Source organism: Amphiprion ocellaris, chromosome 18 (assembly GCF_022539595.1).
Source record: "Amphiprion ocellaris isolate individual 3 ecotype Okinawa chromosome 18, ASM2253959v1, whole genome shotgun sequence".
Lineage (NCBI taxonomy): Eukaryota > Metazoa > Chordata > Actinopteri > Pomacentridae > Amphiprion > Amphiprion ocellaris.
This window is the reverse complement of record NC_072783.1, coordinates 3811193-3836674: the sequence shown is the minus strand read 5'-3', so window position 1 is coordinate 3836674 and position 25482 is coordinate 3811193. Positions and strand designations below refer to the sequence as shown.

The window sequence follows — 25482 nt, the reverse complement described above, 5'->3', positions numbered from 1 at the left end:
CTCAACACGCTCTGCCGGGCCGTTCAGGTCTCAGCCAATCACAGGCCGGGGGTGTGAGCGCCCTCGTCTCTGATTGGCTGCTGCCTCACCGATGAGAAAAGATGCAGCAACAGCTGCAGCTTTCAGCTCAGGTGTTTTCTATTGAGGTAATTATTACAGAATGAACCAAATCTTCTGGATCCATTCCTTTAAGTACAATTTATTAGTGATTCCTGCACTGGAATACTGTAAATAATACGTCGCGTTTGTTATTTTATTGCAGCATTCAGAGAAAATGATAGAAATATTTATTTTAGGATTTATTACGTATATTTTGTTGCTTGTTTCAAGGCGCAGCTGCCTAAAACCGACAAATCGGTAAATTGCAATGCTGTTTTAACATTTAAAAATGTATTTTATTCATATTTGCACTTCAAAAACATCATATGTTTATTGTCTTTATACATCTTATACAAATTAAATCTTGTAGTAAAAAGAACTGCTTGAAATTATTATTACCATCTTCATTCTTACACCTCACAGGCACAGATGCCATGTTTTCTGAGAATGTGTATGTTTCACTAAAATACTTTCAAAGCACATACAAAATATAATTTTACTATTTAACATATCTACACACAGTATTGGACTACTGGCTCTCATATCCTGCAAAAAGGGACCTAAAAAAGCCCATGTTTATTAATTTCACCAGGTTAAGTCCAGCATACTGAGAAAAAAAGGGATTATATGTGTCAAAATGGAGGCCTAAAAGAAGTAAAACTCTAGCAGAGGCATTACTACTGCCTCCCATCACAGTACAACCATAAAATAAAATGAAAAATGGCACTAGACATAATACAAAACATTACTGAGTTGCAGCTTGCAGTGCAGCAAACATTTAAAATAACAAATAAATACATATTATAATCTGAGAAAATGATTCTAAAAAATCTGTCTAGTATATTCTGCATTGAGGTTGATTATTGTACAGTGGTGAAGCATTCTATTTCTTCCTATTTCTAACAATAGTAGTAGTAGTTAATCTGTTTTTTTAAATGTACAGTCTCATGGCCTGGAAATGTCACTTGGCTTCTTAAATGTATTTGTTCTGAGGTTTGTTGCAACAACTAAATAAAGTAAAACCAACATAACAATAGAGTTCAGACTCACTATTTAAATAACAGCCTCATAAATGAACTTAGATGCTTCTTATGTAACCAGATTCATTCCTCAACTGAAAAGAGTTTGGCTCCCTCTTGTGTTTTTTTCTCGCTCTGTAGGAAACAGGAAGAAGCGGTGAGTTGTTAAGCTTGGACTACATTTCCCATGATGCAGCCTCCAGGTATCATCAAAACGTAACTTCTGATGCCTTCAGAGATAATCAGAAACATGAGAAACCTGTCTTAGATTTGTAGACACATGAACCTACTGAAATCAGAGCTCATCCCACAACACTGAAGTCAACTTTAAATATGCAAAACATTCACAAATTCTAATGTCAGTTTGTGTTTTATTTTGACATTTTCTGTTGCTTTTAGGTTTATACTTTATTGCCTGTAGTTCAATTTAAGTACTTGTTTAATTTTACTTCAGTTTGTTTGCATTTAATACGATTTTTCCTTTTTAATTTCATTGAAAATGCCAGTACACAGAAAACACATAAAAGAAATAAAACAAGAGGTTGTTGATTTAAATAAATGTAATCATTTCTGTTTTATTTCATTATTAATTTTATAATATTATGATCTTTTTTGCTGGGGCCCAGCTAAAGGTATTTATTTAGTTTTATTTAAATTTCCTGGAATTTAATTAGAAAAATTATTTTTAATTTATTTGGACACAAAACATTAACAGTAAATATTAAAACCTGCAGACCAAATCAAGTTTAAAGATGAACATTTTTTTTTAAAAATGTCCAAAAACTATAAGGTGGTTGTTGTTTACATATATATGTCGTTTTTTGTATTTAATTGTTTTTTTAATTTATTTTCCTGCGTTTCCCCTAAAGACATTTTTCTTTCTTTTTAAGTTTGATTTGATCAATTTCTTTGCATTTAAATGCTTTTTTTTAATTTTAGAAATGGTAGTGAACAAAAAATTACATAACAAATGTACACATAAAAGAAACAAAATTAAAAAGATTTGAATTTCTCAATAGTCTCAGGAAAAAACTACAAGAAGGTGATTGTATGTGTGTGTGTGTGTGTGTGTATTATATATAAAACTTCAATTTATGTAATAAAATGTATTGATTTTTTTATTTTTACTTTTATTTATCTTTCCATTTATTTATTTATTTATTTAAGTACCTGTGGTTCCACTGAAAGCATTTATTTTGTTTTATATCAATTTATTTGCATATAACATCATAATTTTTATTTTTGTTTGCAAATATTAGCCAGAAAAAGTGCCTAAAAAATCATCTCATGTAAAAGAAATACAATTCTGAAGTTGAGCACTTCTGAACAACAAAGAAAATAACAACTACAGTGAAGTGTTATAATTTTTTTAAATTGAAAAATCTTTTTGTCGTAAAATAAAAAAAAAATTACTTAAAATGTAATGTTTGTTACGTCACGTGTGGTATTTACGCTCTGGAGGTTCAGATGTCCGAGGATCACCTGAACGCAGCGCAGCCTCTGGTTCTGAGCGGAGCGCAGAGAGAAGCTCGGTGCTGCGACATCTGACTCCATATATGTAAGTTTTATGTGTTTATCTGAACATTTCTCTGTAGTTTTATGTTTGTAAGGAGAGTTTGAGTTCAGAAATTTTTTGTGCGTCACCGGAAACATTATATAATGTGTCGGGTGCGGTCGTTTTGGGTCGCTTACTTTCGGTTTCTACATTTTAGTGTCATTTCTTGGCTTTAAAAGTTTTTAAAACAGATTTAATATCATCTAGAGGAGACGGGAATACTTTTTGGAGAAATTTGTGGTAGTTTTGGTGGTCGGAACATTGATTTGGGGTGAATTATTGATGCGCCATCAGTTTGGAAACAACAATCTAAGTGCGTAAAAACAAATTATACAACATGAAGAGGAAGGAGGAAACCTGAAAAACCACCGGTGCTGCTTTATGTCACAACCCAGGCAGCTCTTGGCACCTGTTGCCAGCAGTCAGACTCCTGATATGTCATTTCATCATCGCTCTTTCTGTGTGTTTTGGCAGCAGCTCAGCATGGACAGTCCTCTGGAGGCAGCTGCTGACTCCTCAGCACGCAGCTTCTCCCAGGTGCTGTTCCCGGACATCCCTCAGTCCTACCGGCTCTCAGCCCCCATCACCTGCCGCTACAGCCTCACTGCCGCCTTCCAGCCCAGCACCAGGGACTGGGTGGGCATCTTTAAGGTGGGGACGGGGGGACAACTTTAAAGCAGCATTTTGTTCCTCAAGTGTCATTTAAGCAGCGCCTCTTTAAGGTTTTCTAACTTTTCCGTGCAGGTTGGGTGGAGCACCACTAAGGATTATCATACCTTCGTCTGGGTGGAGACCACCGTGGATGCAGAGCAACATTCTCTGACCAGACAGGTTGTTTTCAAGGGTAAGAATCAGTTTCAGTTTGACTAAAGGGAAAGTGTTCGGCCGTGTTTGTAGTGTATACTCATCTCTGTGTCTTCAGTGCAAACAGTCTTAGTGTTATTTATCCTCCTGTCTGAGCTGCTGTGACATGGATCTGAGTCAGATGTGGGTTTGTGTGCAGCTGATGTGAGTTTTATCACAGTTTTGATCAAACTTTGCCTCCCAGCAATGAAGTAATGTCTGCTGGTGACCCGTAATCACATGTTGTAATCTCAATTTAGGCCTTAAAAAGTGTTTGAAATGGAAACAAAGCAAAGCAAAAAATGCAGAAAAACTGATCATGATGTTGTGAAATATGAATAAATTTTTGCTCGTTCATATATATATATATATATATATATATATATATATACATACATACATACATACATACATACATACATACATACATATATATATATATATATTAAAAAAATTAATAATAATTATTATTATTATTTAGTTTTATCTATTTATTTTAGCTCATTTTGGGTCTTACAGGGTTAAAATGACATTCCATTAATGGATTAACAGAAAGAGAAAGAAAAAATACAAAAACTCTGATGCTTGCTTCTATAATGTTCAGTTTTTCTGACTTTTATCCAGTCGGTCAGTCAACTAGATGACATAATGTGGCGTTTTGAAGAGTTTTGAAGAACGTTTATCACATTTTTCATCATTTTATCTTCCTGTAACGCTGTAATCTCTCACATCTGCGCTGTCAGAATACTACCTGCCTAAAGACGAGGTGGAGTTTTACCAGTTCTGCTACGTGGACGGTGCCGGTCAGGTGCGAGGAGCCAGCACTCCTTTCTGCTTCAGGAATCCAGCAGAGCAAATCATGGAGAACAGTCCGGACGAAGAGCTGCTGGTCATCACAACGCAGGTAAACGACATGAAACGATTCTGTCCTCTGTGGATTAAATAGAGAAGAAAGTTAACAGATTATGGATTCATTTGGAATCATCAAACAGAAATTCCTCTTTAACAGAGTTTAATTAAAGAAAAACATACAAGTAACTCTGTGTAAAACAGGTAAAATAAGCTAAGAGTGTCTAGTTTGTGTGTCTAATGTGAGTTATTCAGAGCAGTAATAGCTGAGGAGACATTTTAAATTCAATCTTCGGTAGAAAAAAAAAAGTACTTTTTGTACTTGAGAGTTTTTCCAGTTACTTTGTAGATTCAGATCAATAAGATTAAATAAAATCCACAAATAAATTCTGATTTAATATTGTAAGTTCAGACTGTACTGATTTCTAGGCAGAACTTCACAGAATAATGTAAATAACCTGCTTATATAATGTACATTATTTAGAAATAGGCTATTAGCTGATGAGATAAAAGACATATGAAATGAAATTAGAATTTTCTCAAAAGGAAGATGTTGTATTTTTTTGTATTTTAGAGTTTTCCAGTTGCTATGTAGATTGAGATCAATAAGACTAAATACAATTAAAAAAGACAAAAGTAGCGTTTCATATTTTGAATTCAGACTTTACAGATTTCAAGGGGAAACTTCACAATTAAAGCACAAAATAATGTAAATAACCTGCTGGCACAATGTACTTTATTCAGAAACAAGCTGTTGGCTGAGAAGATAAACGGCATTTTAAACTAAATGTTGATTTTCTGCAAAGGAAAATGTTGTATTTTTTGTACTTCTACTTAGTGTATAGAGTCAGACGTAACAGACTAAATAAAATAAAAACATTTTAATATTTTGTTTGGATTTTGCAGATTTTAAGGGAGAATTTCACAATAAAAGCACCAAATAATGTAAATAATCTGCTTGTATAATGTACGTTATTTACAAATAGGCTATTAGCTGATGAGATAAAGGACATATTAAATTAAATTTTAATTTTCTCTAGAGGAAAATGTTGTAATTTTTTGTACTTGAGAGCTTTTCTAGTTACTGTGTAGATTCAGATCAATAAAACTCAATTAAAAGAAAAAGGATTTAATATTGTATATTCAAACTTTCCAGATTTCAAGGGGGAACTTCACAATAAAAGCACAAAATAATGCAAAAAAACATGCTCATGTAATGCAAATTATTCAGAAAAACACCATTCTGCTTCAAACTTACTTTCATTTTTTGTGTTTTAAGTATGTTTTCAGTAAAAAATTGAACGTGTGCCTTTTTCAGTAAGCAAATCTCAGCCTCTGCAAAGTAAATAAAGCTTTTTATTGACTCAGTGCGTTTCACTGACCTCAGGAACAGGTCGAACAGAGCGTCCGCGAGAAAGCCGAACTGCAGAATAAGCTCGATCTGATGCAAGCCGAACACGAAACCGTGAAAAGTGCCTTACAGAAGGAGCAGCAAGAAGCCGCTAACCTCAAGGTTTGTTTGGCTAAAGAAGAAATTTGGTGATTGCACAATAGAATAAACACCTGTTTGGAGTTAAAGTGTGATAATTTGACCTCATGTGATTGATTTGAACAGGAGCAGAACGAACAGAGAGAGAAAGAAAGAAGCGACCTGGTCAAAGAGTTGGATCAAGTCAAACAGCAAAATGAAAACCTCAAAAGCACTTTAGAGCAGCAGCAGAAAGAAAACCAAAACTTGAAGGTTTGTTCTCACTTCACGTGTGAAATCTAGACTCAAAACTACATTGTGAGGGTTAAAACATTACTTTGATGTCGCTGCCAGGAGGAGATGTTGGTCCAGATGACCAACCAGGTGGAGATTCAGCAACACAAGACTCAAAGCCTGAGTTTAGACGGCGCTGCGAGAACAAATGAGGTAAAGATGGTTTTGTCTCACCATTCAATCTCACACGAGACTCTTCCTGTAAACGTCGCTGTTTGTCTCTGCAGGGGAAATACGACCGAGCCATGATGAAGATCAACCAGCTGAAAGAGGAGCGAGAGGAGCTGAGGGGGAAGATCGACGTCCAGAGTGAGGAGATTTCCAAGTGAGTCAAATCTACAGTTTTCTGTCGTCTTCTATCTTTAACCCTTAGATGCACGAGCGATCGAACCCTGCACTCTTCAGAATCTGTGTTTTTGTGCCATTTTTCTCATTTTGGTGGAGAATAGCGATTTGTATTATTTGTTTGTATTATATTTTTGAATTTCATGTTTGAAATTTGTTTATTTTTCACTTTATACCAGATTTTGAACATTTTGATGATTGAAAACAGCAATAGAAGATGTCAACATGGATTTTGTTGACATTTTTCCACTCTTTTCTTCCAGCTGTTACTACTCTCCATCCTTCCATCACCTCTTGTATGATATTATCGTTGATAAAGAGTTTGGGGTAGTCAGAAATATTAGAATTCCTTTAAAAATGTAAAAGGCAAGTTAAAAATTGAAATGGAATGATATCAAAAACATGTTTTTTGAGAAAGAGCTGGAAAGTGAAACTATTGCAAGAAAATGACCTCACCAAGTCATTTTTGACCCACTTTTCTAAGGGTTAATGTTTGTGGCAGCTTTTAGAAGTTGTTTTGTGACGTTTTCTTGGCACCAAATCGTGTCTTTCAGGCTGAACGCCAAACTCAGAGAAGGAGAACGAGAACTGTTCATAACAAAAGACAGAATCCAGCTTCTACAGGTAAATCCCCTTTCTACTTTTTACTGTAAATAAATCCCATGAAAGAGAAAAAAAAACAATATGTTAAAATGTTGAGACTCAAACCTTATTGGTGGTCTAATGAGGATTGTTGGGAACTACTTTCAGTGGCGGATTGATACACATTTGCTGCTCTAGGGAGTATTTCCTGCAGCCGGATGGCGTACGTGGGACTGGTGTTACAGTTCGTGTCCACAGGGGCGTTTCTGGACACTTTCCATCATGGGATGTTTGATGATTATTCTACTAGACAGTGTCACCATAGATGACTGACAGGAAACCATCCAGGCTACACCCTTCTGCAACTGCACAAACACTGGCTGCACTCGTCTCCTTCTGTATTTAAACCAGAACAACATTTGAAAAGTTCACCGAAACGTGCTTTTGAAAACATTTCAGAGGAGAAAAAAGCCAAGCAGCTGCTCAGTTTGTCTTCATATCAGAGGAAAAAGAGTCACTTTTAAGGTTTTTGAGGAGTGTCAAGAGACGGAAAGTCGTATTAGACGGCCTTGAATTGCGTAAAGTAGCCTAAAACTTTTAATTTATTCAAATGATGAAAGACACAAAGCAGTCCTATGAGAACACCCTGCACTGCTGCTTACAGAGAGAGAGATTACAGTGTGTGCAACCAAATAATGTAAACTCAAAGGTCTCCTCACTAGCTTTTTCTAGAGTCTCCAACAATCTTTCTGCATAAAATGGACACCGGAAACACTAATATCCTTTTAGATATGATTCAAATTTATCAAAATTTTATCAAACAATTCTATGACTTTGTACTTTTTCATCCATCCGTGCTTTAGTTGTACTCAGAGAATACGAATAAAAGACAGATGTAGCTACTGTAGCGTCATTCAGTGGTTTGTTGGCTAATGTTTTGAAGCCTTGAATTTGGAATTTGGTCGTTGGCATCTTTGTTTTTTGGAACTGGATGGTAAAAGCAACAGATAACACGCCCATATCTGAGTTTTATCTGGCTCTAAAAGGGCTCTAAAAGTCTGTGTTGCTTTACTTAGAAGAAATCTATGCATTTTCCTGTTATTTCTGAACATTCGATAAACAAAAATGTCTATATTGCTTAAGTAGCAAAACAGGTTCTAATATTATTGTTTTTATCTTATGGTGCACTAGAAACTCTTCAATCCCATACAAATCCGTCATACAGTAGCAATTTGTCAATCACTAGCTAGCCCCGCCCTCAAGCACAACTTCCTTTATCATCTATTTCTTGCTCTATGGGACCGTAATCTACTAATTAAGCATCATGCTGTATTAAAGGAGACTTGAAACTAGTATGTGAGTCCATAAACTCTTCAGGAAAATATTAACTGAGGTAACAAATCAAGTGAGAAGTCGGGTCATTTTTTAATAGAATTATCTACATTTGTACACTTTTTACTACCTTAGGAGTCGCCCCCTGCTGGCTGTTGGAAAAAAAAATGTGCAGATTTAAGGCGGAGATTACATTTATCTTTCTTATACAATCTGCAGGTGGACAGTAGAGCAGGTAGAGTGACATTCCCTCTGCATGAGACAAAATATTTACTGATGATTGTCTGAGTAATCATTCAGTACCTCCCTTTCCTGGCAAAGCAGTGGCAGAGAGGTGAAAATGAAAACGGCTGTAACTAAAAATAAACTCTCAGCGGAGAGAAACTGACTTTAGAAAAACAGCTGGAATCACAAAATATGGAAATGTAAAGAAATAAAACATTAAAATGAAGTAAGATAATAAGCTAGCAAGTTCACAGGCAAAAAATCAACAAGTAAGAAAAACTATTTTTTATGTTGAAAACTGCTTTTTTAAATGTCTGTAGATTATTTTTCAGTGACAAGATCTTATTTCAGCACCAAAATAAAAGTTTGAACATTTAGTTGCTCTTTCAAGGTGAGATTTGTAGTAGTTGTGTGTGTTTTATAGCAAGATTAAACAAAAACTACCGAGCCGAAAGTCTGGAAACTTGCTGGGGAGGTGGAACATCGATACAGGAAAAATCCAATAAATTCTTTTGCAGATTCGGAATATTTCTGTTAAAACTGCAAGATAAGGCATTGGAGGTGGTGGAGGATGTACTTTTCAAGTGCCTTTCCAGTTTAAAGATGATATTTCTGCGTGTCCTGCTGCAGGCAAACATTACAATAAACCAGTTTTGTGCTGGGGCACCATCACTGCATCCTGGGCTAAGCGCTGCCTAAGACAACTGTGATTGGTTTAAAGAAGTACAAACAAGCCAGAGTATGTTCTCTTCAAGTGCCCTTCAAGTTCAAAGATGTCAGGGGGGTATCTTAGCAACCACATTTGCTCCTACAAAATAAACAGTGGATCTTTAATTACAGTTTATGTTCACGGTAATGAAGGAGAGCGTCGCCCAGTTTTTAGACAAAAATGGAGCTTCATGGTACAGAGGAGTAAGACTTCCCAGCCTTTGATCTTTTCATGGGATTTGTTGGCAGTAACCTTTGGAAGCTGATAAAATAAGCAAACAGGCCATTACTACTCTGCCAGTAAAGCTGAGCAACATCACCATCTGACAGGTAATCCAGTCAGGTTTTGGGTAATTTGGTAGCAGATCAAAATGTGGGCTTTACCTCCGTCAGGTTGACCTTCAGAGCAGCGAGAAGGAGAAGGACAGACTCGCTGCAGAGCTGCAAAGGTTGCAAAGCCTCACACAGAACATGGACGAAGTGAAGAGAGAGAACCAGGAGCTGTGCAGGAGGCTGTCGCAGCAGGACACGCCGCAGAACGCTCCGGAGGACGAGCTGAAGGTGGGAACCATTTGAAAAAACAATGCTAAAATTAACATTTGAGACGAAGGCAGCACGGCTTAATGATGCGTCCTCTTCAGGTGCGCTGCCAGACTCTCTCCAAGCAGCTTCAGGATGCTCAGGGGAAGCTGGCGGCTGAGAAGGAGGAGTCGAAGAACACCAAGAGACGGGCCGAGTTTCTGGAGAAAGAGATGCAAGAAGTGAAGCAGCAGCTGAACAATCTGATCCCGTTGTACGAGCAGGAACAACGGAAAAGCAGCAAGTTTGAGGCAAGGATCCGAAGCGTAGTTTAGATTTAATAGGTGGAAAAAGTATGTGGACAAGTCGTTTATTTTGGTTTGGGGTTGTTTGTGCTGCTAAACATTAATACTTCAGCATAAAATGATAATAGTGAGCTATCAGCTATGTGGCAAAAGTTTGTGGATGGCTGTTTTCTGTTTTTACGAGGCTGTGCACCAGCAGGAAACAGGTTTTAAAACAGAAATTAAAAAGGGCATCACAAGAAGAAGGGGAAAGATGCCAAGACAAAAGTGTATAAATGAAGTTAGTCTAAGTTCCGACACTCAATTTATACACCGTTGTCTTCCCCCTTCCACAATCTGCATGTTGCTGATGTTAAAATCCCCTTAACAATAATAAGAATAACCTCCAATCAGCAAATTGCACACTGAAAATTGAAAGTTTTGATGAAAAATTGTGCAATAAATCAGGGATGCTTTTTACTTTAAAGGGAATTTTCCATTTTAATGACAATGTTCATATCCCTCCACCAAAACAATCCCCGTTCACTGTTTTGCAGGGGCACCATCACTCCATCCTGGGCTTATCACTGCCCAAGACAGTTGTGAATGGTTTAAAACAATACAAACAAGTCAGAAATCTATTTTTCCCTGCATAACAGAATGATAATAAGCTGCATGCAGACCATTCTCCAGCCAGATTTCAGCCTGACAATGTGAGAATAAAACTAAGCCCCTTAAAAACAAGCGATGTAACATATTTGTGCTAATTTAGCTTCTCTGAGACTTTATAAGTGCTGCACTGGACCGATTTGTCCAGATTCCTGACCTTAACCACTTAAAACACCTTTGAGATGAACTAGAACACAAACATCAGTGATGGACATAATTATAAAAGGAAATCCCCACAGCAGGTTTGTCATCGGGTGAAAAGTATCAAAGTAGACTTTCTGGTTTTGGAATAAGATGCTAAACAGTCACACCTAACACTCGAGTGTCCACATATTTTTGGCTGCATACTGAGTACTAAGTCAGTTTCACTTTCTGTGCGTGTTGGAACTAAAGCTGTAGCTTACTTCGCTTTAATTTTTCAGCTCCAAATGACAGAGATGACGGAAATGATGGCCGATAAGGACATCGCCTCAGATGAGAAGGAACAAGTGATCCGGCTGGTGAAACAGGAGCAGGAAGAGCTGGAGAGAGAAAACCAGGTACACAAACACCATCTTCACTCAGCGCATGTTCAGAGTCACGTTGGGGATTTTACAAACCTGTTATTCCACCAGAAACTCCGAGGTGACATCGAGAGGCTGCGTAGAGCTTATACCGACCTCCAGGCAGGTTCTGGAGACTTGGCGTTGGTTCAGCCTGGCCGGATTTCACCGGTCGGCGACGCTTCAGCAGCTCCAGACCAGCAGGAGACGCCTGAACAGAGCGAGCAGCTGTACGAGATGATGGGTGAGGAATCGCATACAAACACTCACATGCAAAAGGTGGGGATTCATTTTAGCAGTTAGCAGAAATAACGAAGGCTATGCTCACGGAAATCACAAAATATTATCGTCTCGCTTCTTATCTGAAGTTTTAAAATGCCTGCTGTGAACAGTTTTTTGACTGCAACGCTCTGAGAATTTAATTTCCGGACAGAAAACGTGTTTTTCTGAGATTTTCCATAGCTTCAGCAATCACAAACAACACTAGATGTTAAATTTGACACAGTGAAAACATATAAACTTGGTAAACTAACATAAATGTTTGCTAAATTATACATATAGATGTAGCTTTTATTTATACATTCAAGACATTTCTGTAAAAAAGTGAGCAGGGAGTAAGAATTAATGTGGTTAAATGATTCCTCTGCTGCTGAACTTAACTGTTTATGAATAGATTTTCCTGTAAATCTGGACTATTCTTTGCCAAATATCTTACATAGACAGATAAATACGTTTTTGATCTCTTGCAGGACATTTCTTTGTTCCAGCAGCTACAATCAGTCAAAAAGCCTTACCCAGCTCTAAACGTAAACATTTCATGCACAGAAACTCTTCATAGAAGCTCTTACGTTTAGTGCTGCGTTTTATGAGTCACGGCAAAGTTTATTGTACTCAAAGTGCAGAACAGAAAGTCTCAGCAAGATTTTATCCATATCACACGCAAAAACAAATGACACAACTCACCAGGTGCTGTTAAAGCAGCATTTAGTGAATCATTTAAGAGCGTATGGCTGAAATAATAAACAGACAGACAGGAAAAGAATCTGCAGCACTTTATGTGTCATTTTCTTAAGGAAAAACGCCCCAAATCACCTGATTCAGTTGTCAAATATAAAAGTTGTAGCTTTTCATATATATATATATATATATATATATATATATATATATATATATATATATATATATATATATATATATATATATATATATATATATATTCATAACTTGATATATTTAAGTTTTGTAAGTAAGCATTGGCTTTCATTTATTAAATTTTGAATATTCAGCAGCTGGAATTACATTTAAAACGTGCCTTGTGGTGTATAAATGATGTTTAATTGACTGGTTGAATTACCAGATGAATGAATAATAACATTTTCTATGGCCTTAGTTGAACTAAAAGTAAATATTTACAATATTTTCTGGTGCTAACTGATTTTCCTTTCCTTGCAGCTGGTATTGCAGTACAACAACAACAAGAGGAGGAGGAGGAGGTAAGTTAAATAAGGTCACAATGTCATCAGTATCATCACTTAGATGATTATTATTTAAAACATATGAGCTGTAGCTGGTACATGGTCAAAAAGTTCAGTTGTTGGGATTTTTTTAACGTAAATAGTCTCTAGAAAGTGGAACAAAAAGCCTCCAGTGTGCAGCAATTCTGAGAGTGAAAATTTCTTGTTGCTTATAATAAAGTAAAAGAAGAAAAACCAGGTTGAAGATGTCAGGAAAAAAACAAGTTTCATCCTGTCAGCAAATACAAGAACAACAAGTTGACAAACATCTCACTGCTGGATCTGTAACCGCACAGTTAGTTCAAATAAAATAAATGTTAAAATAAGAACTTTATGAAGGAAAAATATATGTAACTGTCCAGGTAGGCAGTTCATTTAAAACTGGACACTACTAGAAATGTTTCTGCTGCCACAAACAGATGCAGCATCAGAATCTGGAGAAATTAACATTATTCCAGCTGCTTTTTTAGCTGTAATGGTCTAGGAGGGTATTTTTGTGGTCAGTAGAGTCGAGTGTTTAAGATTTAAGTTAATGTAACGGCAAGAAAATACATTTTCTATGAAGAATCAGTGCTTCCCAGATCTCCAGACATCCTTAGTTAGGTGTAAAATATCTTAAATTAGCATCACCTGCACGCTCCAGGTTACTTACCACCATCTACTCACCTTCTAAAGGCTTTTTTTCAAGCAGGAAAACATTCCGCATCAAAAAGCAGACGTCATCTGAAGCCAGCTCCAACCATGAAACCAAGAATTTAGGCCACTCTGGTGGCAACCAGTGTTAGAAAGGTGTACTTAACAACCAGAACTTAAAAAAAAATCACATAAAGTTAAATTTAATAACTGCTTTGTTATCCAACATCAACACCAAATTAAGAACTGTCAAAGCAAAGTAGGAATTAAGAGGCCTGGATTTATTATTCGAGCATTTAAATCAGGATTTTGAGAGTCTCCTCAACTGTATATTGTAGTAATATCATTAATTATTCATGAAACAACATAAATCTGATAGAAAATGGATGGACGGATTGATAAATGATCAAGTAATCTGTGTATTTAAGGTATACACATGGATTTGCTATGTTACTAGAGAATCGAAGTGCAGTTTTTGCAAAAAATCTCTTAGAAAAACATCTTTCAAGTAACATTACAGTGTACATTCGGCTAGAAAAGGTATTTAATCAGAGCTTTCTAGACCTGTGGATGCCCTGATGAAGTGGCCACTGAGTGCAACAGTAAATATCACATAACCACTACTCAAACCAACTCGGGTTTAAATTCCATCTCTGGCCTCTAATGAGAATAACGTCCTGCGTCACGTGGCTGCTCGGCTGTTTACCGTTTATTTTCGTGGCGGGCTTAAAACATAATCCGCCGCCTATTTTGTTACCGCTCCTCCTGTTTCCGTTCCCCCAGCAGGTTCTGGTGTGTCGTCACTGCCAGGAGAGCTTCCCCGGCATCACCCAAAGCGAACTGGAGCAGCACGAGCAGAGCCACCGGGTGTGTCCCTTCTGCACCATGATCTGCGACGGCATGGAGCAGTCGGTGTTCGAAGACCACGTCTACGGCCACGAGCTGTGAAAGCGGCGCTGCGGGGTCTGCAAACGTCTTAGAACAAGCATCAAGGACCATTTTACTCGTTTACGGCAAATCACACACTGAACACCGACCGATTTCCAAATCGTTTTAGCTCCAAGCGTCTCATCGCTCGAGCCTGCAGAGACCTGAAACCCGCCTGCGACATTTAATCCATCACAGCGAGTGAAGTGTCCTCATTTATTTTTGGTCAAACGTTTATCTCATCGCTGCACGGTAGTAAATTTAAGATTTGTTTTGAAAGCTCTGCAGTGTGTGCTGGGTGTCAGGTGGCATTTTCTGCTATGATACCCCACAATATGAAAAGCATTTATCTATACGTTTGAGAAAATAGGTTGTCAAAGCAGCCGTATTTTCAATAAGCAAGTGTAAAATTGGCACAAATCCAGCCAAGAAATCAAAGTTTTGTTTACATTATCCAGTACACACATTTATTTCTTGTTCTGCCTTCTTCTGAGTGTCTTAATCAGCTTGTATCAGGGATTATATTAATCTCAATCCAAAAAAATCTTGACTTTTCTAACATGAGGTTTGTTTTGTTTGCCAATGTTTTAGTAAGACGAAGATAGTTTGTCAGTTCTTTAACTAAGTTTTCTCCCTGGCAGGTAGCAACCTAGATACATCGGTGAGTAGAGCTCACTTTTCACTTTGTTTTGAGGGGGAAAAAAATGGCAAAATTCTTATCTAAATTACACACTATTGGATCAGTAAATAAGTAAACAATAAGGTTAGCAATCTGGATTTTAGTGCGACAGACTTTGACCCTGAACCCCGCAAAGAATTTAACAGATAAACAGGTCAAAAGTTAAAAATTTCAAGCATCAGCCGAAAAATCGTGGTTGGCCAATATGTTTGTCTGTTCTGAAGCCAATACAGATATAGTTTCAAGTAATCAAGGAGACCGTAACTTATATTTGGAACTGACATACATTTGTAATTAAAATGAAAATAGGAGTGTTTAAATTTTAAATAACCTTTTTCAAATACTTACGTTTTACAAGTTAATTTTAGAGTGAATCTCTTAACATTTACCCATCAGATTGATTGGCTATTATTTGCAAAAATGCACCAATCAGATTGAGAGAAGTGGCTGCATCAGTGCCAAAGTCATGCATTTAAAAAAATATTTTATCTACATCAGCCAATAAAAGGTCAAGGTAATTCTTAAAAATGCTAAATATTGGCTCTAATATTCGATCACATTGATAATCAGGTCAGCGCTGTGGAAAACAGCAGTAACACACACACAATTTGCCGTAAACGGGTTAAAACGTGCAAAAGCAGTGATATGGTCCTTTAAGGAGGTGAATCTATAAGAATGACACCATTTACATTTAATGTATTAACCAGTATTTCTCATTTACAGTATAACTTTGTATTTAGCGTCTCTCAGAGGAAGTTCTGATCTACTATAACCAGATCAGACTGAACTTTATTTAACCCGGTTCTGATGAATGTTGGCTGCAGAAGTGGATTCATGTGAATAAATAACTGCATTTAAATGAATAATAAAAAGTCCAACACCACATGTGCTATTGGCTTTTCTTTAAATGTTTATACATGAAAGCTTTAGTTATACGTTTTGTACATTGAGAATTATCCCCGATCACCCGTAAAGTGCAACACCACACCGAGTTTCTCCCGAAGCTGCTTCCAGTGACTCCGTAATAATGTCAGTCATCGGAACGTTTTCCCTCCTTGCCTCCAAAAAAATGATCTCAGAAGAAGTTCGCTCTGCCTGCCAGCTCCAGAGAAGCTGCCAACTCCATCACATGAGCCTCTCCTTCCCCAACCAGGCACATTTTGTTTACCAACATGTCTCAGACGCCGACGTCCGTCCGTCCGTCCGTCCGTCTGTCCGTCACCTCCTAAGGCGTCATCTGATTGGCCTCCTCCGGCGAGACGTCACGGGAGCTCAGCTCAGAGAAGAGCGCTGGCAGCCAGTACTGAGCTTCTCCAGCTGCCTGAGAGTCCAGCCAGGCCAGGCCTTCTTTCAGCAGGTGATCCTGGAAAGGTCAGACACAAAACAGACTTAGTTTCCTCAGTTTTTTAATATATATTAAACCCTGAGACGCCAGTTTAGTTTGTTGTTGCACCACACAACATTGCACTCACACACACTGCTGATCCAGACTACACATGCCGCTGTTAATTGAAATTCCTTCATGTTTTTTCAGACAAATAACTTGTTAATTAGCTTTGTTGTCACAGCTGTCACAGATCTTATAACTTCAAAGACCTTTTTAATGCCACACATAATCTAATTTATTACCTCTCTTATAAATTGGGTCATCCAAAGTATGAAACGATGCCAAAAAAAGGAGGACACAGCTTTGAATGACTGATGTTATTGAAGTAAGTCCTGGGAAGCTCCCAACTCACTGAAGCAATCGAGCGTTTAATGTATAAAACGCTGGGGAAAAAATGCTATTCACAATGTCCTAAAGGTTTTCAAAACCAAAAGATATTTAATTTACTATCCTATATGATGAAAAAAGGTGCATATCCTCTTTTTTTGAAGGTTTTTCCTGCATAGAAGAATTCTGGCAGGCCCCACTAAATGAGAATTTACATTTTATCTTATGCCTTCAGGGTAGAGTCCTACTTATCTACTGCAGGACATCCTCTGTCACAACAATCCTACATTTCAAGTTTTTAGCAGTAAAATGCCTTTTAAGATAAGGATAAGGATAAACTTTATTGATCCCACAGTGGGGAAAGTTCACCATTACAGCAGCTCCAAAGAAAAAGTATAAAGGCAGGTATAAAGAGTTCGCAAACAGACTTTAATGCTCACTGCAAGCAACAAAAAGTACTTCAGACATTTTAATATTTAATAAACATCTAAATTACTTGTTTTAAGACTCATAGAAATCCTGACTGCTGTCATAGAAATACCCGAAATGGACCGATGTGCACTTACCAGGACGTGACTAGCTCGCTCCTTCTGCCAGTTCAGACTTTCCTTGATCTCACTCACTGTAACGTATCCCTTTTTCTACAAAGAAAAAAAATAAAGAAACAAGGAGACATCAGTTTGCAGGAAACAGCCATGATCTTTACTTTTTCGGATAGTACGCCCAAAAAAAGTCAGCAGTATTGTCATTTCATCTTTCTGCAGAGTATAACTCAGACTTTACCCATGTTGGAAGTGTTACTGTGTCTAACCTCGACAGAATCAGGGGCTCACTTAGACATCAGATTTTTATGTGAAACTGCCACCACTTTTCTGGAAACAAGTGCATATCTAAAAGATGATTCACACTGATGAAAACTACACGACCAAAACTCATATAAAGAACTCAAAATAAACCGAAAGCACAATCAGAAGATTACATCTCACAAAAGAATCCATAGTTAAAAGCTGCCTTCAGGCCTCGACTCTGGTCCACCACTGAGCTCTGAGGTTTATCACTGGTTGCAGCTGCCTCATCCACCACTGTGAATTGTACGCTAAAGCTGGCATGCCTTCCTTGAATGCAAGGCGAGACATACACACACTGGATGGGTCCGGTTTATAAGGCTCTTCTTGGCTTGGGTCCTACTTATTTATGCACTTTTCTTCACAGAACTGGAAGCCATTATACCCTACGATCAAATTAGATTTTGCATCTCTCTGCTCCTCGTGTTCAAACTGAAACGGGAAAGAAAGCTTTCAGTTCCTCTGCCCCCTCTGCTTGGAATGCCCTCCGATCTGAACTGAAGTTGTCAGAATTCGTTTCATTGGAAGCCTTCTGCTCTATCTTAAGAAATCGACAACGGAAATCCTTCAAACAGCGCCTGAGTTCTTAAATTGTTCCTGTAAAAATAACTCCTGTATTTCTTGTGTCAAATTGCTTGTGTTTAATATTTTAATGTATGTCTGTTTTTGTTTACTATGCTGCTGTCTGTCTTGGCCAGGTAACCTTGTGAAAGAAGTTTCAATCTCAGTGGGTCTTTTATCAGGTTAAATAAATAATACAATAATATAACTGTATTGTATTGTATTGTATTGTAATGTAATGTAATAAAGCAAGACATGTCATAAATTTCATGTAAAACCAAACAAAAACAACCCATAACTGGATCCTACCTCGGCCAGCTGTAGAACCACAGTATGATCCATGTTGAGTTCTGCTGGGACTGACTGGACCAGATAAGAACCGCCAACTGGAATCATCCCGAAACCATTCCCCATCACCTTCAGCTTCTTTATGGCTCTCACCAAGTCGTCTCTGGAAAGCACATTTTCAGGCAACAATTACACAATTTACACCTGATACGTGTGAATTAAATCACCCAAACAATAAACATATACGTACGCAAACATAACATCTTCGATTAGTGATACTTACTGGCTCACTTCTTGAGCGTATTTACCCCGTCCTTTCAGTACTCTCTGATGGAGTTCATCCAGAGTAATAAGCCCTGAAATAAAAGACATTATGAGCTGGTTTCAGTCATTTGTAATTAGAATATCTATATCATGCTTTTATTAATGACTCGTTTATTTCAATGTACTGTTGCTACTGTGGATTGAATGCTCAACGCCAAAACATTAAAGACACGGTTGAGATCTATGACAATAACTTCACTTTCACAGACAAATTACAAACCTCCGTTTCTGTGTTTCAGGGCGAGGCACACTTCAATAATCTGAACACCGAGTTCATAGTAGAAATCACCGACACCGAGCATCTCAGACCAGAAACCTTTTCCAGCTGTAAACAAATAAAAAGAAAAATTCCAATTTAAATGTGAAATCTTTTCACAACGACAAGAAAGGAACTAGTCAAAGATCTTCTAGGTAGCATTTATTTTTGCTCATTATATTCAGAATGTTTCTCACAGGCGAGTGGGTCAACGCCGATGGTGGCACACATTTCCTGGAACTGAACCCTGAACTGTGGGTTCTTGCGGATCTCTTGTTTATGTTTGCTGGCAAACTCCTCCAGGTGGGACTTGAAGGTCTCCAGCTGCTTCGACATCTGGCAGAAACACAAATAAAAAGTTCACAATGTTTTCAGCTGATTCAAACTTCTTTTTGTCCTGTAAATTGTAGTCACTGTCTCAAATGTTTTTCTCATTCTTGTTTCAGCTCACATATCTATTTTCATTCTATGTTTGTATTATAGCACGTGAGACAGATTCAAAATATACAAAATAGATCACTATTTTTGCGTGCTTATCAATGAGGTTGTTGACTATTTTCTTGTCACACAACTACTCACTGCAGCTGAATTTGTACATAATAATAATTCTCTTTGAGAACAGCGACAGCAAATAAGACAGACTGTAACAAACATGAACACAGCGAAACTCACCTGGACAATCTGATCCTCTGCGAGAACACTCCCTCTTTCTTTATATTTAGCCTGAGTAGAAAACAAAAATCACTGGTGAGATAAAGTGTTGCTCCAACTCCACTGAAAACTAAGTCTAGGGTTTATCAAGTTACAGTTCTGTTAGTTTTTAAGTCAATGGATTTGTCTAGATCCAGCATAGTATTATGCTTTTGCCTCCGTTTATAAAGATGGTGTTTACATGGAGCATTAAAACCTGCACATTTACATTCCTGTAGGGATTGTCTTAAACTTAAAAACTCAAATGAGATTGAATAACTTGCAAGAAATGCCAATTTCACTCCAAACTCTCGTCCAAGTCAGTGCTACTTTCACATTTTCATAGCTACAGAATAGTCAGAAATGACACTAACTCCAGGCACAACACTGTTAGATTAATGTGGAACATGGTCTAAGCATTGAAACTGCTCCAAACACAGACTGGAGAGTACAATTTACATTCATGCTACTGGGAAATCATTTGAAAATGGTGCAAATGTCAACAAACACTATTAAAAAATTAAATTAAAATTAAAGCAAGAAAATGAAATACAATGCACGTTTTCCTTGTATTTCCTTTTGGTTCGTGCATTTAATCCGTTGAAAGCGTACGTTAAAAGGATAATTATTCAATTTTTAACCTAAACCCCCAATGTTTCAGGATGCTAACGACGCCCCTGGTTTAAACTACAGTAAGTATAGCAATTTTACTTCCTACAACAAGAAAATATGAACATGTAAGACTTTTTAAACCACACAATTCACTACTTTTAAAGCATTTTAGAGTCCTGCAGACACTGTGTTACAGCAAAAACACAACTGCACAATAACAACTGTAACGTTACCTCCGCCCGCTTCTTTTTGGCGATAGCCCCCGTACCGACTCCTCTTCGCATTGTGCTGAAGTCTAGTAAAAAAAAAAATTAAAAAGAAAATCTAAAATCCGTGTGTGAAGCGAGTTACGTGCAAATTTAATGCCAAGTTAGCGTTAAGTTAGAGCTAAGCTAACTCCGCTAGCTAGTTCAAGTCACTGGCGTCCACCAGTTCTCGCGATTTTTGCCCCAGCGCGCAGTTCTTCCGTGATTTTAGATTTAGCAGTCGAATCCACTGTGGAGTAAATGCGTTCAGTCCTTGAAAAGCAGAGTTTTCTGTTATATTTCGGGTTATTTAACGGTAATTTACTGCGACTGCTTCCATTTTGAATACTACCAGGAAATAAACTGGTGTCCGGTGGTTGAAGTCAGCAGCTGTTTGTGCATCGCCCCCTGCTGTCTGGGAGAATTTAGCAGGACAGTACATTTGGAAAAAGCTGTAGATCAGGGGTGTCAAACTGATCTTAGTTCAGGTTCTACATTCAGCCCAATTTGATCTCAAGTGGGCCGGACCAGTAAAACCACAGCATAATAATCTATAAATAATGACAGCTCCAAATTTTTTCCCTTTGTTTTAGTGTAAAAAAACACATTCTGACAATGTTCACATTTAAGGAATTATGTGGAATCCATCAAATATTGGTAAATATCCGTCGTGCATCTGTAGATTGCACTGTGTAAAATGTTTTGTGTAAAATCCTGAAGTGAGAAATAATTAATAATTATAGCCATTGAAGGCAAGTAACATATAAATGCACTAGAGCAAAATATTGCATTTATACTTAAATAAATGTACCCTGAAACTGTGTTTATGTGAATTTCCAACTTTGATCCACAGATATTTAACCTTTATTTACTGCTACATTCATCAGGGAAATAAAATAAAATACAGTTTCTTCCAACTAATCTCATGTGACTTTATTTGTGTTACACAAGTAGACACTACACAGTAAAGATTATACACTGCTACACACATTGCACAAACTTCAGAAAGTCAGAGGAAAAACATCAGAAGAAATGTCATCTGGAGCTGTAAGATGATTTCTCAACAGCATCAGTGCACCTGGTTGGAGCCTGAGAAAAGTGTGAGACATGATATTAAACAGTCAGTTTAATTTGATCAGTTTAGAGCCGCAACTCACCACAGATCTGAGTATTAATCAGTCTCATTAGTTTGTTCTTTAAGAGATTAATTATTCAGTCAGACTATAGGTAAATATGGACCTCATTTTGTCCCAGTGATTAATGTGATGCATTTAAACGTCATGGTTAAAGACCCAAAAGTTAAAATATTTAATTTACTATTATCTATCACAAAGAAGCCCATCAAACATACAGATTTTTGTTAATCTGAGAACACATTTTCATTGAAAATGATTGAAAAGATTAATCGGCCATTGCACAGTTGACTTGATCTGTACAGTTCTGGATGTATTTTTGTTTCTAATGTACAAAGCATGTGTCTGTAAAATATAACATTCATAAATAAAGAGTGACAATGTTCCTAAATCAGGCTGGAAATAAGGAACACTTTATCATGAACTGATTCTACAAATTTTTTTTGACAATTAATCAAATAATTGGGTTATAAAATGTTAAAACGGTGTAAAAAAAAATTTATTGTTGCATGTTTTGTTCAACTAGTGGTTAATAACCTAAAATGTTCTGTTAATTGCTACTTACCACAAAAAAGAATTAAAATTTTTGCATTTCTAAAAATGGAACTGAAAGGAGCATTTGTCATTTTTGTTTGAAAAATAACTATGAATCAATTATTAAATTGTATTTTTCTACCAGTCAACTGATATTCCATGTCTGGCTGCTAATTACATCATTTATAGGCTTTCTGAAGAATGAAAAACCCACCTAGATGTTTCTCTGCTTGTCGTGCAGGCTGAGCTTCAGCAGGTCGTTGTACCAACGTTCCTCCTGATCTTCCTCCACAGCAGCAGACCTATAAGAACAGAAACCACCTGCATTCAGTGCATGTGTTCTTTTTCTGTAGCTTCTAATCTGCTGCTTCATTCACTCACTTACCTGCTTCTTTTCCCCTTTTGATTGAGCAAGAAATCGATGAAGTTTCTCTGCAACATGGAATCTCTGATTTTGCTGATTTCACTGGCGATGACGGACTCGGCGTATCTTCTCCTGAGGTGCTGCTCGTCTTCACTGAAACTTAACAACCACACAAATATAAAATGAGGCAAATAGAACTGCAACAAATGACTATTTAGAGCATTTTCTCAATTAAATGATTGGTCTTCTGGCTGCTAATGATATTCAAATGTGCTGTTTTGTCTTGAAAACAGTAAAAGTACAAATATAATCACTTTGTAGATCAAAGACAAGCAGCAAATCAAAAGCAGGACCCAGGAAATGATTGGCGTTTTTTGCTTGTAAAACATCGTAAGTACTTATTTATCCCCTAAAATCGATTGTTCAGTTTATTATTCCTTCATTGCACATGAGCCACATTCATGTTAAGGTATTATATTAGTAGGATTGGGACACTGACCCTTAAACAATCCATTAAATGTGAGACTAAAGTGAGACTTTTAACGGAGACAAAACGAAAGTGAACAAAACAACCACAGCAACTGCAAAAAATCTCCAGCAAGAAGTGTGGTAGCTGTTTAATTCTACATATGATGCATTCTGAGAGTAAAAAATGATTATTATCGGGTTTAATGCTGTTTTAGTGCACTGTTTCATCTACACCCACTGTCATGTTCAAAATGAATTCCTATGAATTTATTCAAACCAGATGTTATTGAACGCTATAAACTGCAGTGAATACAGGAAGAAATTATTAAAATGCTTCCTTTCATGCACGTTTTTCATTCCCAGTTTCAGCGGCAGCTTTTAGATTATTGATAGTTGTCTGAAATAACATAAGTACAGCCCCATGTTTCTTTCTGTAGTGTTAATTTTCCTCCTAAACACATATATATAACATATCTTTTAGTGGAACATACTTTCTATTTTCAGATAATAAGACTCAGTTAAGAAGATTATGCATCAACTCCATTTACTTCTCTCCTCATTTCTTGGCAGCTCTCTACAGTCTGGCCCAAAATATCTTTAAAAAAAAAAACAAAAAACAACAACATTTATGACTATTCAGCAGCACCAATATGAGATTTAAACACATTAAATACATACAAATGCATAGAGTGACTACTTCCATGCAAGTTAAAATACTTCAGTGGATTAAATTTGAGGTTTAGCAGCCTTGTTTTGCACAAATCCATAATTTTGCTGCTGTCAAATTTGATTTAACGTATATTTAGGGGAAGCAGCAAATGTAAAGCTTGTATTAGCCTTGTGAAAACTAACCCCATCTCTTCTGTTTGAGTGTTTGCATGCAGCCCTCCAAGCATGAAGATGACCAAAAGTTTAAACAGCAGTGCCTTCATGTCGACCTTAAAGCAAAAAAACAGAATTTTATCTAAAACAGCAGCAGGTATAGATCCCAGCTTTAAAGAAAAAAACGATATAAGCATACGTATTCACCTGTAAGTGGAAATGTCTTTAAAACGAGCTGTGAGAAATTTGTCAGCTACTTACCACGGAGGGCTGCCTTCAGAAAATGAGCTTATATACAGTTCCCTCAAAGCGGCAAAAACATTTTATGTCCACCACATTAAGTAATTAATGACACACACATAAAAAGGTGACAACTGATAAGACATACTGGAAATAATGCAAAGAGTGAACTAACTGAAGTTTCTCAAACAGTTAACAGGCCACAGAAGTCCCACACACCATTAAACTGATGAAAAAGTCGTGCCTCGATCGTATGAGCAACAGAAGTGGTTTGCTTATGATATGTGACGATAAAGAATGTTTCACTGAATGTTAGCTTCTACCCAGTGTGGAGTAACACTTATTAATATCCAACCTTAACTTACCAAAAGCCATATTATTCTTTTGAGACAAACCTTTTTCACCTGCACACTTTATTCTTTTTCTGGGCAAACAAATGGCCTGATTTCAGGTAATGTATTAGGTTTCAGATTTTAAAAAAAGTTCTCCCAGTTGCTCTACAGTCTACCTGTAGCTGCAATCAAACATCAAGCAGACTTCTATAAATAAATCATAAAACACACTAGGTTGGTGGCTACTTACCTTACTGAATATTTGAGACTCTTATTACCTGAACATAAAACTGATCTTTAAAATAAATTATGTGCAGCTTAATGACATAATGTTGCTTACTGAACAGAGAAAGTTTAGCTTAACTTACAAAAGGCATCCATTTACAATTCCATATTTAATTTGGTCAGACTCATTCGTATTATATTGTAGGTCTTGATTAAAGTTTAAATTGTTCTTGTAAATCAATTTTAAAACATATTATTGTAGTGTTTTAACTCTAAGAATCTGATTATTAAGGTAAATATTTATGATAAATATTACTGTATGGTATTAATCATAATATTTGGATTATTTATACAAATTTATGTAATAAATATTATTACAGTAAATTTGTCATGTCAATCTTACTGCTCCATTGCAAAGCAATGTTTTAAATCTGCACTTTAAATAACAGTGACTTGCCTTCAACATAAAATGAAACTAGAGTCTAGGCATCTGTTTAAAAAATACACTTTTAGTCAAACTTCGCTGCTAATATTTGAATTATTTATACAAAGTTATTTTAAAAGTACTGTTGTAGGTTCACAACTCTAATATTCTAATTATTAAGGTAGATATTTATAATAAATAGCATTGCAGAGTCTTAATATATGAATTATTTATTGAAATTGATACAATAAGTACTATTACAATAAATTTGTAACATCAATCTTACTACTTCATTGGAAAGCAATGTTTTAAATGTGCA

General features: G+C 36.7%; 3 protein-coding genes across 5 annotated transcripts; 1 reads left to right on the top strand and 2 right to left on the bottom strand.

Moving 5' to 3' along the window:
- Positions 1–2561: 2561 nt before the first annotated feature.
- Positions 2562–15969, top strand: calcoco2 (calcium binding and coiled-coil domain 2). Of its 3 annotated transcripts, none has more exons than XM_055004698.1 (15): positions 2562–2676; positions 3151–3324; positions 3418–3517; positions 4260–4420; positions 5753–5878; positions 5981–6106; positions 6188–6280; positions 6355–6452; positions 7027–7096; positions 9713–9880; positions 9961–10149; positions 11214–11330; positions 11406–11577; positions 12786–12826; positions 14264–15969. In XM_055004698.1, exons 2-15 carry the CDS (start codon positions 3157–3159, stop codon positions 14426–14428), a joined length of 1794 nt encoding a protein of 597 aa, XP_054860673.1. In that variant the 5' UTR covers positions 2562–2676; positions 3151–3156; the 3' UTR covers positions 14429–15969. The 3 variants fall into 3 exon arrangements, with proteins under 3 accessions (XP_054860673.1, XP_054860674.1, XP_054860672.1); XM_055004699.1 differs by having other exon boundaries at positions 2584–2676; positions 3148–3324; positions 14267–15969; XM_055004697.1 differs by having other exon boundaries at positions 2584–2676; positions 3148–3324.
- Positions 15970–15973: 4 nt separating this feature from the next.
- snf8 (SNF8 subunit of ESCRT-II) lies at positions 15974–20990 on the bottom strand. Its single transcript, XM_023298601.3, has 8 exons — positions 20610–20990; positions 19747–19797; positions 19272–19410; positions 19039–19143; positions 18778–18850; positions 18516–18657; positions 17367–17441; positions 15974–16449 (listed from the first exon to the last, which is right to left on the bottom strand). Exons 1-8 carry the CDS (start codon positions 20658–20660, stop codon positions 16312–16314), a joined length of 774 nt encoding a protein of 257 aa, XP_023154369.1. The 5' UTR covers positions 20661–20990; the 3' UTR covers positions 15974–16311.
- A 550-nt stretch (positions 20991–21540) lies between these two features.
- Positions 21541–24194, bottom strand: gip (gastric inhibitory polypeptide). The gene is made up of 5 exons (XM_035943077.2): positions 24150–24194; positions 23973–24058; positions 22674–22811; positions 22503–22590; positions 21541–21710 (listed from the first exon to the last, which is right to left on the bottom strand). The coding sequence occupies exons 2-4, from the start codon at positions 24050–24052 to the stop codon at positions 22503–22505; spliced, it is 306 nt and encodes a 101-aa protein (XP_035798970.2). The 5' UTR covers positions 24053–24058; positions 24150–24194; the 3' UTR covers positions 21541–21710.
- Between the last annotated feature and the right edge of the window lie 1288 nt (positions 24195–25482).

Bases quoted from the DNA above. Each gene is read 5' to 3' on its own strand.
- calcoco2 (XM_055004698.1), top strand. From the start codon at position 3,157: ATGGACAGTCCTCTGGAGGCAGCTGCTGACTCCTCAGCACGCAGCTTC. The intron at 6,453-7,026 runs GTGAGTCAAATC...CGTGTCTTTCAG, and splicing joins CAGAGTGAGGAGATTTCCAA to GCTGAACGCCAAACTCAGAG. The intron at 11,331-11,405 runs GTACACAAACAC...TTATTCCACCAG, and splicing joins AGCTGGAGAGAGAAAACCAG to AAACTCCGAGGTGACATCGA.
- snf8 (XM_023298601.3), bottom strand. From the start codon at position 20,660: ATGCGAAGAGGAGTCGGTACGGGGGCTATCGCCAAAAAGAAGCGGGCG. The intron at 17,442-18,515 runs GTAGGATCCAGT...TTTTCTTTGTAG, and splicing joins TGGTTCTACAGCTGGCCGAG to AAAAAGGGATACGTTACAGT. The intron at 16,450-17,366 runs GTAAGTGCACAT...TGACCTTTCCAG, and splicing joins AGCGAGCTAGTCACGTCCTG to GATCACCTGCTGAAAGAAGG.
- gip (XM_035943077.2), bottom strand. From the start codon at position 24,052: ATGAAGGCACTGCTGTTTAAACTTTTGGTCATCTTCATGCTTGGAGGG. The intron at 22,812-23,972 runs GTTAGTTTTCAC...GTGGTTGTTAAG, and splicing joins ACTCAAACAGAAGAGATGGG to TTTCAGTGAAGACGAGCAGC. The intron at 22,591-22,673 runs GTAAGTGAGTGA...CTGTTCTTATAG, and splicing joins CAAAAGGGGAAAAGAAGCAG to GTCTGCTGCTGTGGAGGAAG.